General features: G+C 47.7%; 1 protein-coding gene across 1 annotated transcript; it reads left to right on the top strand.

Moving 5' to 3' along the window:
* Positions 1–476: 476 nt before the first annotated feature.
* On the top strand, positions 477–10,269 carry LOC127214615 (ribonuclease P protein subunit p29-like). Its single transcript, XM_051174953.1, is given in 8 exon segments — positions 477–622; positions 2,692–2,744; positions 4,822–4,857; positions 4,859–5,046; positions 6,215–6,292; positions 6,442–6,503; positions 7,972–8,073; positions 9,136–10,269. Coding segments are annotated over 8 exon segments (663 nt in total). The 5' UTR covers positions 477–615; the 3' UTR covers positions 9,273–10,269.
* The last annotated feature ends 3,584 nt before the right edge of the window (positions 10,270–13,853 follow it).

Here is a 13,853-nt window from a genome sequence, read left to right as displayed (position 1 = left end):
AGTTCCAGGTCAGGCAGGGCCTTTAAAGAGCAAAACCCTGTCTAAAACAAAACAAAAACAAACAAACAAAAACAAAACAAAAAACAAACCACCTGCAAATGACTCCTTAAACCTCCCTACAGCCATTACCTCCGTTATTTCAGGCGCATTTCGACCTCCCTAGTCCCCACTCTCCCCAGCGTCCTCTCCATGACTGCTTGCCTCCTAAATTCATTTATCCTGACCGGCAACCAGATTGTTGCAGCCAGGGGGGAGACGACAGCTGAAGAGACTAGAGAAACAGACTCCACCAGCCACTGAAGCGGCTGCTTCACCCGCCCCTCCCTCAGCCCTGGAGCTACACCCAAGGCGCATGTCCCGCCAGAGGCCGACGCGGCTCGATGACGTCACGGGAGGCGCCAAAGCCGAAGTCTGGTCCCGGTCCAGTGATGTCCCTGGAGCAAGTGTGCGTGCACTGTGCTTACGTGGTTTTTTGGTCACAGAGGGTTTTACCAGCGGAAATTTCAACAAGAAAGAGCCCTGGTTGCTGGAAGCTGCTGAACAGAGCGAAGAAAGGGAAGGAGTGAGTGAGGCCTGAAGTAGACTTAATAGGAGCGCTCGGGAAGCCGGAGGACAATGAAGGGTAAGCGAGAGGACACACACGAAATTGAGACTGGTGACAGTATAGACGGTCGGGAACTGGAAGCTGAATCAGGGATTCCTGTCACAACAGAGTCCAAGACAACTTCCAGGGAATTGACTCAGAGTACCCAAAAGCAATGGAGACCCAGAGTGTGAATCGGCCCGACTCAATCTGTAGACTAGAGTAGATGTCGGGATGAGTATGTGTGTGTGTGTCATCCCCAGGGAAACTAGTGCCGCTCAGGAGAACTAGAAGAGGAGCATCCAAGGCCTTTAGCTTGTGCTGCCCACTGCCTGCCTGAATAAGTCCTGCGAAGGGCCCTGCTCCCTTCCACCGCCTGGCTTTTCACCCTTCCTCTTATAAAAACCTCCCAAGGTGCGGTATCACAAACCTAAGGCGTTGGTATGTGAGCAGAAAGGAGATGTGCCAGGAAAGGAAGCGAGCACTGGAGCGGTATTAGAGGGGACAGAAAACACTGTAAAGATTAAGCCTCTGATCTAATGATTTACACCCCTGCCATGTCCTTTTATCAGAGATCAGGTGCCTTGGCATGACTCAACGTCAGTATTGTTATCTGAAAAAATGGAAATAACTATATTCCAAGTGGCCTAGGAAGATTAATGAGATTACAAATAATTATATACACACGTGTGTGTGTGTGTGTGTGTGTGTGTGTGTGTGTGTGTCTTTGTAAGTCAACAACTTGACAAGCACTGAGTGAACCAGAGCTATCACATGTGTACTGCAGCAGGAAGACTCCCAAATCTGGTGCTAGGAATCTGGGGTAGGTAAAACAACGTTATTCTTAGGTCCTAGACCCTGCACATTTTTCTCAAGAAACAAACTACAGTCTCAATCTGCAGTTCAAGGGTGAACTAGATTCTGTATGTAAAACTGGTAACTACATGGTCAGACATGTACTCAGGGAAGCGCAAGAGAACATGCATGGGTTTTTATTTGTATTTGTTTTTGTAGCTGTTGGGATGAGGTCAGCTATGTAGTCCTGACTGAGCTGGAACTCACTGCTCTCTTCCTCTGAAGTGATGGGATCCACTGTGTGTACCACCACACCCAGCTCAGAGAGTGAATATGTAGTGTGTAGTGAGAGCTGCATATTCTGGCCATTTGCCCTTTCTTAGTCCATGTAACTCCTGTACTCTGTCCCCCAGTGCCACCATGATGATTTCCTCCAAACAAATAAGACACAGGAGCATGAGGTTTAGAGAGAGTTTGGCATCAGGCTGGACATATTTATAATTTGAAGAAAGACTGTTGTATCTATCTGGTCAGGATACATTCCCGATTTTATGGATTCTAACTTGAAAAATCTGTTTTAAACTTCTTTTTTTTGTTTTGTTTTGGTGTAAACTTCCTGTAGTCACCAAAATGTCCAGTTTCAACCAAGCACACCCTAGCCCATTAACATCACCTCACTTTTAGTGTCTTCACTTCTTAGTGAGTAACTGTCCAGGCACAGTTATCAGAACAACTCTAAATATCCTCCAGTGAGGATTTTTTTTTCGGGGGGGGGGGGGGCCATGCAGAGTTTAGAGTAGGAACTAAAACCACATATTTTAATAAGATCCCCGTGATTCTTAAACACCTTAAGCTTTGAGAGGTGCTCTTCATAACCCTCACCCTGGGAGTTTCCAGGACAAGTCTGGCCAGAGGAAACAGTAAGATGTATCTAGGATAGTTGTGGTGGTACATGTCTATAATCCCAGCAACTAGCACTTGGGAGCCTAAGACAGGAGAACTGGGGGTGTAAGGCACTGTGGGCTACACAGCAAATGCTAAGCCAGCCTAGGATACAAAGTGAATAAATATTTAAATAGGCAGCATTCAGTAGGGCCAGGGGCATGGATCCATGGGGAAGCCCTTGCCTGGCCTGCATTAAACCCCACTGCAGAGTAAAATAGAAGTGTCATCCAAGAAAGCTTTGCCTTCTCATACTAACCCAGTATTCTTCCTCTGAATAAGTGTAGTTGTTGTCATAGTTCGAAAAGCCTTGGATATTATACTCATTTCTCACAGGAAGTAATCTTCTATGTTTGTCTTTCATCCCCCAGCTGTGATTTACCATGCCTTTTCTCATAAAGAAGCCAAAGAGCACGATGTACAGGTACAGTCTTTCAAAGGTGGGCTGGGAGCAGGAGACTTGACAGCAAAGATGGCTCAGAATCTTCAAAGAAAGACTGGTCTAGCTGTCCTCTCCCGTGGATTACTCCTCATCTTTACAGTCAGTATATTAGGCTCCGTCAAGGTCTTTTGTGCTGATATCTTTGTGTGCCAGGCTCCTCTCCTAGGGTACCAGAGTCAGCTCTGAGGGACTTGGCCTGCTTGATTTCATGTCATTTCCTACTCTGTAGGGAATGACAGTGACAGCCTGTGCCTACCTGAAACCTCTCTTGCTCTTGCTCTGCCCCGTTCACTGCTCAGCCCATTTTTCATAAGTGAGTGTTACAGATTCTATCTGGGTATGTCAGCGTGCTTTGTCATTTGGGCAGAAGCTTCACGTGTGGCTCATAAAGAGAGCATATCCTGCCAGGTTGTGTGGAGCATGTCTTTAATCTCGGCACTTGGGAGATAGAGGCAGGCAGCTGTCTTAGTTCAAGGACAGCCAGGGCTACACAGACAAACCCTGTGTCAAACAAACAAACAAACAAACAAACAAAAAGAGAGAGAGAGAGAGAGAGAGAGAGAAAAGACGGAAAGAGAGACAGAGAGAGGCTGACTATCCTTGAAATCAAGATTGTAAAAGGCCAGTAAACCTTTAATTTCACTTCCCCATGAAAGAGAGACCACTATGTTCTTAAAAGAACCAAATTGGGCTGATATTGGTGATGGACTGTATAGCCATCCCTGCCTTGAAGTATCTCAAAGATTGTGTTTTCTGTCTTTTTACCCCCTCCTTTAGCACAGAGAGGGTATCAGTCACTGTTGATGTGTTAACCTAAAGCTGGCAGTTAGCCTCAGACTTCTTTTTACTGTGTCTGGTTAGTGCAAAAAGAGCCCAGCAAATGGCATAACCAAGTGGTAGGTATAGTGTGATTTTTTTTTTTTTTTTTTTTTTTTTTTTAATTCTTTTACTTTTCTGAGGAGCACATCATCAAGCTCCCAAAGAAATCACACACACAGGCTTATTCTTAATTATGAATGCCCATCCTGAGCTCGGCTTGTTGCTAGTCAGTTTTTCATAAGTATAAATTCTCCCAACTACCTTTTGCCTCTGTGCTTTTTCCTCTTCTTACTTCCGTATATGTTATTTCACTCTTAACTCCTTGGCTCCCTGACATTCTCCTCCCCTTGTTCCCTTCTTGCTTCTTTTCTTCATCCTTTCTCCTTCTATGTATCCTCTCTGCCTGCCAGCCCCACCTGTCCTTGCTCCTGCCTCGCTATTGGAGGTTCAGCTCTTTATTAGACCATCTGGTGCTTTCGACAGGCAGCATAAACAAAAGACACACCTTAAAATGATGTTCCCCGACAGGTAGGTCCTCGGGAAAGAGCACTGCCTGGGGTTGCAGCAGATGAAGACCGCGTGAGATACTTGCTGCACCCCAACTTGACGGGTGGTGATACTAGAGTGTTTCAGGACTGGGTGCAGCTGTGAAGTACTTCCCTAGGAAAACGTGTAACTTGATGTCCTGTTGTGAGAGTGAGGAGTGCCCGAGATGCACTCACACTTTCTGCCTCTAAGTGGGGCTGGAGCAGAAATCCAAGAGCAGCCACATGGGGTCACAAGAACAGAGGAGGACTGTGGTGCTCAGTGTCCCCATTCCTCCTCCTTGACCTCCCTGGAAGCCCAGGCAGTTTCCCCTGGTGCTGGAACAGCTCATTTCCCTAAAATCCCAGCTCCCTTCCACTTCAGTCTAGTCTTGAGGTCATGACTGGCTCACATCCATTACTCAAGCTTCCTTCCCCCACAAGGATTAGAGAAGTCTTGCATCACAGAGGGTTTTAGATGCTCCATAGGGTAAGCTCAGAGAAGCAGGCCAGGAAGTCAGTGTTTGACCTGGCTGCAGTGTGGAACAGTGTCACAGTTAGCATGTGAGTGTTACTGTTACATCTTGGCAGTTGTGTGTAGCAAACACTTGGACAGACAGAAAGGGAGGCAAAGATGGTGGCTCTCAGGAATGGGGTATGAGGATCCTGGTGTCTGAGAGCAGAACGGTGAACCACATCACCATGTCTCTGAGCAGGAGCTGGGAAGCCAGCGGGCTGAGGCCTTTGTGAGGGGCCTTCCTGAAGCGGAGCATACCGCACTTGAGCCAGCAAGATTGTGAGAGCCATCTCCAGCGCAAGGCTGTGGTCTTGGAATACTTCACTCGCCAGAAGCCAAAGCAGCAGAAGAAGAAATCCAAAGGCCTCTCTGCCAAACAGAGGAGAGACATGAGACTGTTTGACATTAACCCAGAGCAACAGAGGTACATCCATCTTTTCTAAAGGCCTTGCCACTCACCATTGTCTTGTCTTCCAGGTCAGGGTGTGAACTCCTCAAGACTTCAGGGGCTTGCTGGGCAGCCCTGCCCCCTTAATGTCAGACAGTTTTCCACCTTCTGCCACAAGGAGGCAGTGTCCCCCCCTACTAATTGTTTGTTTGTTTGTTTGTTTTGTATCTTGTCTTGGCCTTGAAAAGGCAGGCATTGGTGAGTGTGAGGGCGTCTGGCTGCTCTCCTAGTCTCCTCACTAATAAGTAAACCTGTTGCCCGGGCTTATCCTTTGGCTTTCTAGAAAAGGGGAACATCGTGATTTTCCTGTAGCTTTTAATATCACGAGACAGAATGACCCACTCAGAGGTTACTGCCAAGGAGAGGTCCTGCATATGCATTTCAGAAGTTTCTGAAAGGAACGCATCACTGTCTTGTGGGAGGATGATGTCTCCCTCCAGATAGTTCTGAGCCTGTGTTTACAGCCACTACTTATAGGCTTTGTATAACACTATCACACAGCTTGCCATGTCCCAGAAGGCATGAGAGTGCCTCCCTGGGGTCCTTGCAGGAAGTGCTTGTTTCAGATTTGAGCCTGGTGTTCTTGACTGTTGTCTAACCTTGGCTTTGTGTGAATGGGCACCAAGACAAATGATAACAACCCAAGAGGAAAGCTTTTAGCCCTCTATTGTCAACTTCCAGACAATCCTGCTACCTTACACAAGGACCTGCCTGGCAACCTTCACCTGCTGTAACACGGTTAAATAAGACTGATTTCTCTTGGGAGAAGGAGATAGGGTGAACAGCGCCTGGGTTATTAGGGCTGATGCTACATCACCACCTTCAGATGCTCTTCCTGCTTTGAGCCAGGGGCTCCACCATCACACCTACAACTGGCCAGCAGGAAGGGCATTGAGGCAGTGGGCCACTTCTTCCCCTCTCGAGGGCAGAAATTTAGCCTTGGAAAGGTTCTACCCGGGAAGAAATTGAAGTCCAAGGAGGGGAGTGTACTTGGCCTTGGTCAGTTGTCATCGGGGAACCTGGTGACACAGTCTCAATTGCTCCCTCGTGCTCATTCTCAGCCTTGAGCCCAGCTGTTTTGCTGAACACTGCAAATTCCAAGCTCATGGTTCTGACTTTCTACCTGTTTCTGACTTTATGACAGATACAGTCTCTTCCTTCCCCTGCATGAACTCTGGAAGCAGTATATCCGTGACCTGTGCCATGGGCTCAAGCCAGACACGTGAGTTTTATTTCTGAAGCCTGCCATGGGAGTAGATCCCCCGACTTGAGAGCACTAGAGATGCAACCTGAGAAACCAGTTGGCTGTGGGTGTTTGTGATCTGTTTGCCTCGTTACCAACTCTGCTTTGTGGCTCTCTTCACCTCCTAGGCAGCCACAGATGATTCAGGCCAAGCTCCTAAAGGCAGATCTTCATGGTGCTATTATTTCAGGTAAATTCTATGGAGCATATGGTCATTGGAGACTGTCACTCAGTGGCAGAATTCATCCTGTCATCTGTCACTGGGTATCCCGGACGTATCTCTAAGTTACAAGCAGTGAGCATCTAAAAATGCTTGTGACCTGACCCACCCTGGGTCCTCGTTAAACACACACTAATTGGTCTCTGCATGCCATCGACTCACACTGTTGGCACCCTAGCCTCTAGCTGAGTCTCTTCGGGACAGATTTCCTCTCCTCCTGGTTTCCAGTGTGCCATCACCAGCGGACTCACCCCATGGCACCCAACAGCAACTTGGACATCCGAGATGTACCTCAAACTGCCTATCCAACATAGAGCCCTTGGCCTCCCCTGAGGTCAGCTCTCTCCGACCTGGATTCCTCATCTGTGATAATGGCAGATGATCTCTATATCCAGTTTGTTCGGGCTAGAAACCTAAGAAGCACACACACATTACCTCCTTCCTGATCTCTACCTCATGTCTGCTAGCACACCTACTTCCCCACTCTAACCTACCTCCAGCTCCCTCAAGTTGCTGTGGAAAGCTTCCTCTCACCCTCCTTCCCCAGCTCACATACTGTGTCATTTCCACATAAACACCAGATTAAATGCCCAGAGTGAAGTCTGTCGTCAGACATCAGACTGCCTACTGCCATTTGCCTGTTGTAAGCTTCTAGCAGCTTCCCATCCACTCAGAGTAAAAGTGTTCAGTGGCCTTGGGCTGGCTTCTGTGTGACTGGGACACCAAGTCCCCTTGCTTGGGTCCTTCTCAAAATGAAGGGGCTCTGAGGGTTCTTGTATTGACTCCTGCTGTAACTCACGTCCCTTTCCTGACGTCGCTTCCTGAGAGTCTGTCACCATTAAACTTTGCCTTCCACTCCCATCATTCTGTCCTTCTTTTCCTCATAGCCATTATCAGTATCAATAAGTAGAATCACCCATGTTTTGCTATACACTGTCCTCCATGCGAACTTCAGCTCACAGGAGCAGGATACAGGCCATCTCATTCAGTGCCCTGCCTCAGCACCCACCTAGCAGACTAGGCACATAGATTGCTCCAGATGCTGACCGCATGGAGGCGGGCAGGGGTCTGTCTCCCCGTGAGGTGCCTCAGCCCTCGTTGCTGGGCAGCTCTATAGAAGGACTACATTCCAGGAAAAGTTCAGGAGGCTCTTCCCTCATCAAAGCAACAAGACTGGGCTTTGCTGGTTCTGCATATGACCTCTTGGATCCAGAGCCCTGTCCAAAACCCAAACGATGCCTAAGAATAGCCCAGAGATTGCAACGCCCAGGACAAGGAGTTGGGAAGCTTGCTGGCTTGGTCATTGCCCAGCTACAGAGCCACTATCCTCTGGGCACTCTTCCTCAGCTTAGAAGGGTCAGGTTCCCAGTCCCTGAGGCCAGGCTGTGAATGCCAGCACTACCCAGGCCTTATCCTCAAATGCTTTTCTCCTTTGCAGTCACAAAATCCAAGTGCCCCTCCTATGTGGGGGTCACAGGAATCCTTCTGCAGGAGACCAAGCATGTCTTCAAGATCATCACCAAAGAAGACCATCTGAAAGGTGTGTGTTGTGTTCCTAGGGTGTCACATATCTCCCGTTCTTGTGCCTCCCAGGTTCCATGTGGCTGTGGAGTCAAACAGGCTGCAGGTGCTAGCTGTGTTATGAACTCCAGAGAGAGGCCCCTGCCCTGTGACTCCCAGGACACATCTGTGAACATAGTCAGAAGCCTGTCCATAAACAGCACAGAAGAACTGCTTGGCTGGGTCTTTGACCCAGGTCTGTCTGAGGTCTCTACCTACCCATGATACCAAATCTCATACGAGTAACTAAGGGACAGGCAGGAGGGACCAAAAGCACCTGCCTGCCCCTGTAGTTCTGAGAACTGCACCTTTGCTGGAGACACTCTGCGTATTTGCATGATTAGCGCTTTTCCAGCTGGTACTTTTGAATCTTCCAACATCCCCGTTACCTGACCTTGCCCACAGATCCAAGATGCAAACAACCGTTGTAGGATTTGTACTCATTCATCTGTTGATACTGGAGATCAAGCCCAGGACCTCTGTCTGCTAATCTTGTGCTCTGCACCAGAGCTACCCCACAGCCCTGGCTCACTGTTTGTCCATTTCCTTGTATGTTCTTTTGCTCACATCATAAGTCTAAGGTGGGAGTGTAGAACCTTCCCCACTGAGCACAAATCCAAGAACCAGTGCCAACTGGCTTTGGTGGTCTGGGGAGCCTTCAGTTCTGGGAATTGAGTTAATCACCTCAGAACCTGGAAATTAGGCATCGAGTTTTATTTAGACTGTGAACCAAATAGCCCAGGTCTTCCTTTCTGGTTGGGTTGGGTTCTGCATTCCTATAACTTGTTTTATTTTTTATTTCTTTCTTTCTTTTAAAGACAGTCTCATTATGTAGTCCTAACTAGCTTGTGACTTGCTGTATAGACCAGGCTGCCATGAACTCAAGAGATCTGCCTGCTGCCTGCCTCTGTCTCCTTGTGCTGGCGCCACACCTGTCTCACTTACTGTAATACAAACGTGTATGAATAATGCTCTACATAAATAAGCTGAATGCACTGTCCATGTTGTTCCTCATCCTTTTCCTTTTTGTTTTTCTTTTCAGTTATCCCCAAGCTAAATTGCGTGTTCGCCATCGAAATTGATGACTTCATTTCCTACATTTATGGAAGCAAATTCCAGCTTCGGTCAAGTGAGAGGTCTGCCAGGAAGTTCAAAGTAAAGGGAACAATTGACCTGTGAACTCTTTGCCACTGGGGACAGATGTCCCTGGCTGCGGAGAACTGGAAACGCATGAAGCGCTTTCTGGCTGTTGCCCACCCATAGTCCAGGGAAAGCAGAGCAGCTGAAGAACATTGAGCAACACAGGAGAAGTCAGAGGTAGAGATTTGCCTCTCCAGGGAGGAACGACTAGCAGAAAATACACTGGGACTAACCTGGCTGATTTGAAGAAGGGGGCCCTTAGGTTGTGTCTTTCATCCTTCTCTGTGTTTCCCAAACATTCTGTGCGGAATCTGTTACTCGGTTGATAACAAATCACACTACAGGCATAAGTGGGGCTAAATGAAAGAATCAATCTTGAATTTCTGGGTTGAAAGGGAAGGGGGTATTGAGGCTCCCTCATCCCATGGCCACCTACCACCTCCTGTTGCGTTTACGGTATGGAACATCATGGATCTGACTGGAAGTCATCCCTGCTCCAAACTCTGATCTCCCTACAGTTTGCTCTGCTGCTGTCATACATGGAGGCATAGTGAGCTTGCTAGATGGCTCTGGCCTTCATACAGCAGGGAAAATGGAGCAGAGGGACAGGTCTGCCAGTACCTGTTGGCTACTGTTTGGATACAGGTAGGCAAACCTACCAGCAAGCTTCTTCCTGTATTCCTGTGGCTCCAGAGATAGGCCAACAGCCTGTCTCTGGTCTAAGAAGGCCATGTCTCCAGCAGTGAGACCTTGGACATCTTAGCTCCATTTTTGCTGCTGAGATTGCAACTTTTCTACTATGTAAGATCAGATGAGGTCTTTCTGCACAAGGGCTTTGGAACTGCAGGTCAGGACCAGCATGAGAAATGGGTGGGGTCTAGCCAGGATTCAGGAGCCCTTGTGGCTGAAACCCGGTTCAGGTGGACCAGTTGCCCCTTGCTTGTAAGAAGTGACTGTTGCCTGGTGGTGGCGGCACACCCCTACGACCCCAGCACTCAGGAGGCAGAAGCAAACTGATCTCTGTGAGTTCAAGGCCAGCCTGGTCTACAGGGCAAGTTCCAGGGCAGGCTCAAGCCTGGAACTGTGAGCCAAAATACACCTTTTTTTAGGTCAAGTAGTCTCTTTCAGATCATTTTATCATAGCAGCAGGAACGGTGTCTAAGGCAGCCTCTTTATTGACCTACCATAACAAACAACAGAGAAACACAGACTTTTATTTGAAGTCACTGAGGCTTAAGGACATTTTCTTTCTTTTTTTTTTTTGGTGGGGGGGGGGATCGAGACAGGGTTTCTCTGTGGCTTTGGAGACTGTTCTGGGACTAGCTCTGTAGACACCATGGCCTCAAACTCATAGAAATTTGCCCGTGTCTGTCTCCCGAGTCCTGGGATATAAGGTGTGTGCCACCGCCCGACTTAAAGACAGTTTCTTACTGATGTATAACCTATTGCAAACCGGTAGGGCATTAGAGAGCTTTCTTTGTTTCTAAGAGTAAGATACAGAACAAGAGCTTGTAAATAAATCCCTAGAAGTTATAATTTTAATGCTCAGGCTCCATTTGACAGAACTATTTGGGAAGGATTAGAGGTATAGTCTTGCCCTCTCACATGCACCCTAACCACACTCCCCTCCCATCTCCCCACCCCAATTCCATATGTAGGGGAATGCCATCCAGTTGGGGTCATGTAGATCTAACAGGTCATGTGAAGTAGGGACTAGGGCTTCTCTCCTGTCTCTAGGTTAAGGCAGTTATCCCTCCATGGGGGATGTGTTAGCAAGGTCCTTTTGTGCACCAGGGATACATCCTGGCTCCACTGTCTGAGGTCCCTTAGACTGCTCAGTCCTTCTGTCTGAGACCCATATTCAGGGGGGCCTGAGTCAGTTCCATGCTGGCTTCCCAGCTATCAGTCTGGGGACCCGTTAGCTCCTCCTTGCTCAGGTAAAAGCTTTCAAAACTTTGACCTTGGGCATGCCAGCACCCAGAGCCACTCAAGTCTTTTATCAGTTATCTGATGTGTGGTTGTTTGGTTACTGCAGTTCCCTGATGTGTGGTGGTTTTGTGACAGCAGCCTGAACAGATGAGTATGTAGACCCATGGCTGGAAGACATCCCAGGCTCATGTCTGGAACCAAGCTGAATTTCAGTGACCAGTCACTCTGGTTGGTTCAGGACTCTGGCAACCCTGATCAGTTCAGCAGCTTCATCTGAGCCAAAGGACAAAAGGAAGCCTGAATGAGGAGGGTAGAGAAGGCAGAGAGTCAGGTATGAGAACCTAGTGGGATTTGGGAGAGAAAGCACTTCCTTTGTGTGCCCCACAGGGAAGCCTCTGAACATGGCCACATGTGTTTTGAGCAGCAGCGGAGACTGCATCAGAAAGGAAAGAGATAGAATGGTACTGAGCTGCCACAAGATTCCAGACTCAGCTTCAGCTGCCCTACTCCAGGAGCCCCTGAGCCTCTGTCTCTATTATTTAAGGCTATGCTTATGTCTCAATTAACACAGTCAAGGAGGGTCTGCCACTATAAAAAGCTCCCAGAATGGGGCCCAGGCAGCTATCAGGGCCTCCACAGAGGAAAATAAGCTTCAGTGAGAGGACGGTAAGTATCTGTTACATTAATTACGCTGCTGGATAATGGCAAATTGGATGGTTATAGCTGTCTATCAATCCTGTAGGAAACACAGGTAGGAGTGTAGAGCTGGAAGGGTTTCCTGTCTGGCAGAAAATAGCCTTGGTTCTTTCTTGTTCATGGGTTTTAGACTCAGGATGAGTTTAAGTTCTGAAGACACAAATGATTTGGGGGAGAGAGGTACAGCCATGTGACCCACCCACTGTAGCATTAGCTCTAGGTAGATGTGTCTGTGTCCTCAGCTAGCCAATGGGCTACCAGTGTGGACTTCTTAGGGCTAGCTGGAGTTTGCTGTGGCAGGAACAGCCTTGGAAAGTGCCTGGTTTGGAAGACAGTGCTAGAGATCCACAACTCTGAGTGAAACCATATATAAGAACTTTATGCCTTATATGCTTCACTCATAGATTTTATTATTTACAAAATGACCCTGAGGTACCAGGAGGACTATGGTGGCTTGCTTGAGGTCACAAAAACAAGACTTTCCTGGCACTTCTCAGTTGTTCCCATCTTGACCCTGATATTTGGGACCTAAGAGGCTTCTCCTGCCTCCCTTCCCATTCCCTTTTTCACTGTCCCCACCTGGTCATTCCTGCTGGCAGTACATCCATCCATCTATCAACCTGGTCTCCATCTATCAACCTGGCTGTGGGTTATCCTGATCTCCTTTGAGCTACCTGGCTGTGGGTACATGGAGATTAAAAGAGGCAGAAACTGCTTTTGAAACCTTGCTCATGGGTGCTATTGTCATGCTCATAACTCTTTCTGAGAGGCCGTGGTAGAATATGCCTATAATCCTAGCATTTGGGAGGTTGAGGCAGGGAGATCTGGCATTCCCCAACCAACCTGATCTATATAGTAAATTTCAGGCCAGCCTAGTCTATCAAGGTAGAGATTCCATTGAAAGAAAAAAAAAAGTGCCAGTCAACCAATTAAACAAGCAAAAATCAAAGCAGGGTGGGAATAATATATGTCATGGGTACAATGCTCGCTTTGCAGGTTTAAAGCTGGGCTTTTGTTCCAAGTATTGCAAACAAACAACACAGAAAACCATGCTTCTGTGTGCCTCTGGACTGGCTGGCTTTGTGTGTCAACTTGACCCAAGATAGAGTCATTGGAGAGGAAGGGGTTTTTGTTGAGGAAACGCCTCCATGAAATACAGCTCTAAGGCATTTTCTCAATTAGGGAACAGGGAGGGAGAGCCCAGTTCATTGTGGGTGATGCCATCCCTGGGCTGATCGTCAAGGGTTCTATTAAGAAAAGAGGCTAAATAAGCCAGGGGAACAAGTCAGTAAGCTGCACCCCCCACCCCCCACCACCAGCCGGTGCTTTGAGTTCCTGTCCTGACTTCCTTCAGTGATGAACAACAAAATGGAAATATAAGCCAAATTAATCCTTTCCTCCCCAACTTGCTTTTTGGTCAAGGTGTTTTGTCACAGAAAAGAATCCCTAACTAAGATAGGCTGCAAAGCTAAACGATGTCTAGGCTACAGATATCACTCACATGCCATGGCTACTTCCTCAAGGTCTATGGTCCTTGTCCTGGTCTCTCTGGTCTATCTACTTGTCCACTTTCCCCTGAAGCTTCCAGTTGCACCTGACCTGGGTACTCCCTAGGCCAATCCTACCTGTCTTACTCTAATGTAGATGTCTGACCTCACCTTAACATAAATTCCAACAGGACATAGGTATATCTCTTCCCTGTCCTATTCCATAGTCACATGGTCTCTTCTCCACTAGTCACTGCCTTACCCACTAAATTTGGGATGACCTATGGGGTGTGGACCAGCAGATTTAAGGCAACCACACCCTAGTGATGAAACACTGTTAAACTCCTGTTCTCCAGAGGTCCAGGGTAGAGAAATAACCAATATTTTGAAAGGTGGCAGGAGATAATAAAATACTATATTTGGTGACATACTGCAATCCTTAGGACTTGGTGTTTTCTTGCTTTAAAGTTGCAGTTCTTAGGCAAAGGCCCTTAGTAGTCTGGACCCT

Source organism: Phodopus roborovskii, unplaced genomic scaffold (genome assembly GCF_943737965.1).
Source record: "Phodopus roborovskii unplaced genomic scaffold, PHOROB, whole genome shotgun sequence".
Taxonomy (NCBI): Eukaryota; Metazoa; Chordata; class Mammalia; order Rodentia; family Cricetidae; genus Phodopus; species Phodopus roborovskii.
This window is presented reverse-complemented; position numbering and strand designations above follow the sequence as displayed.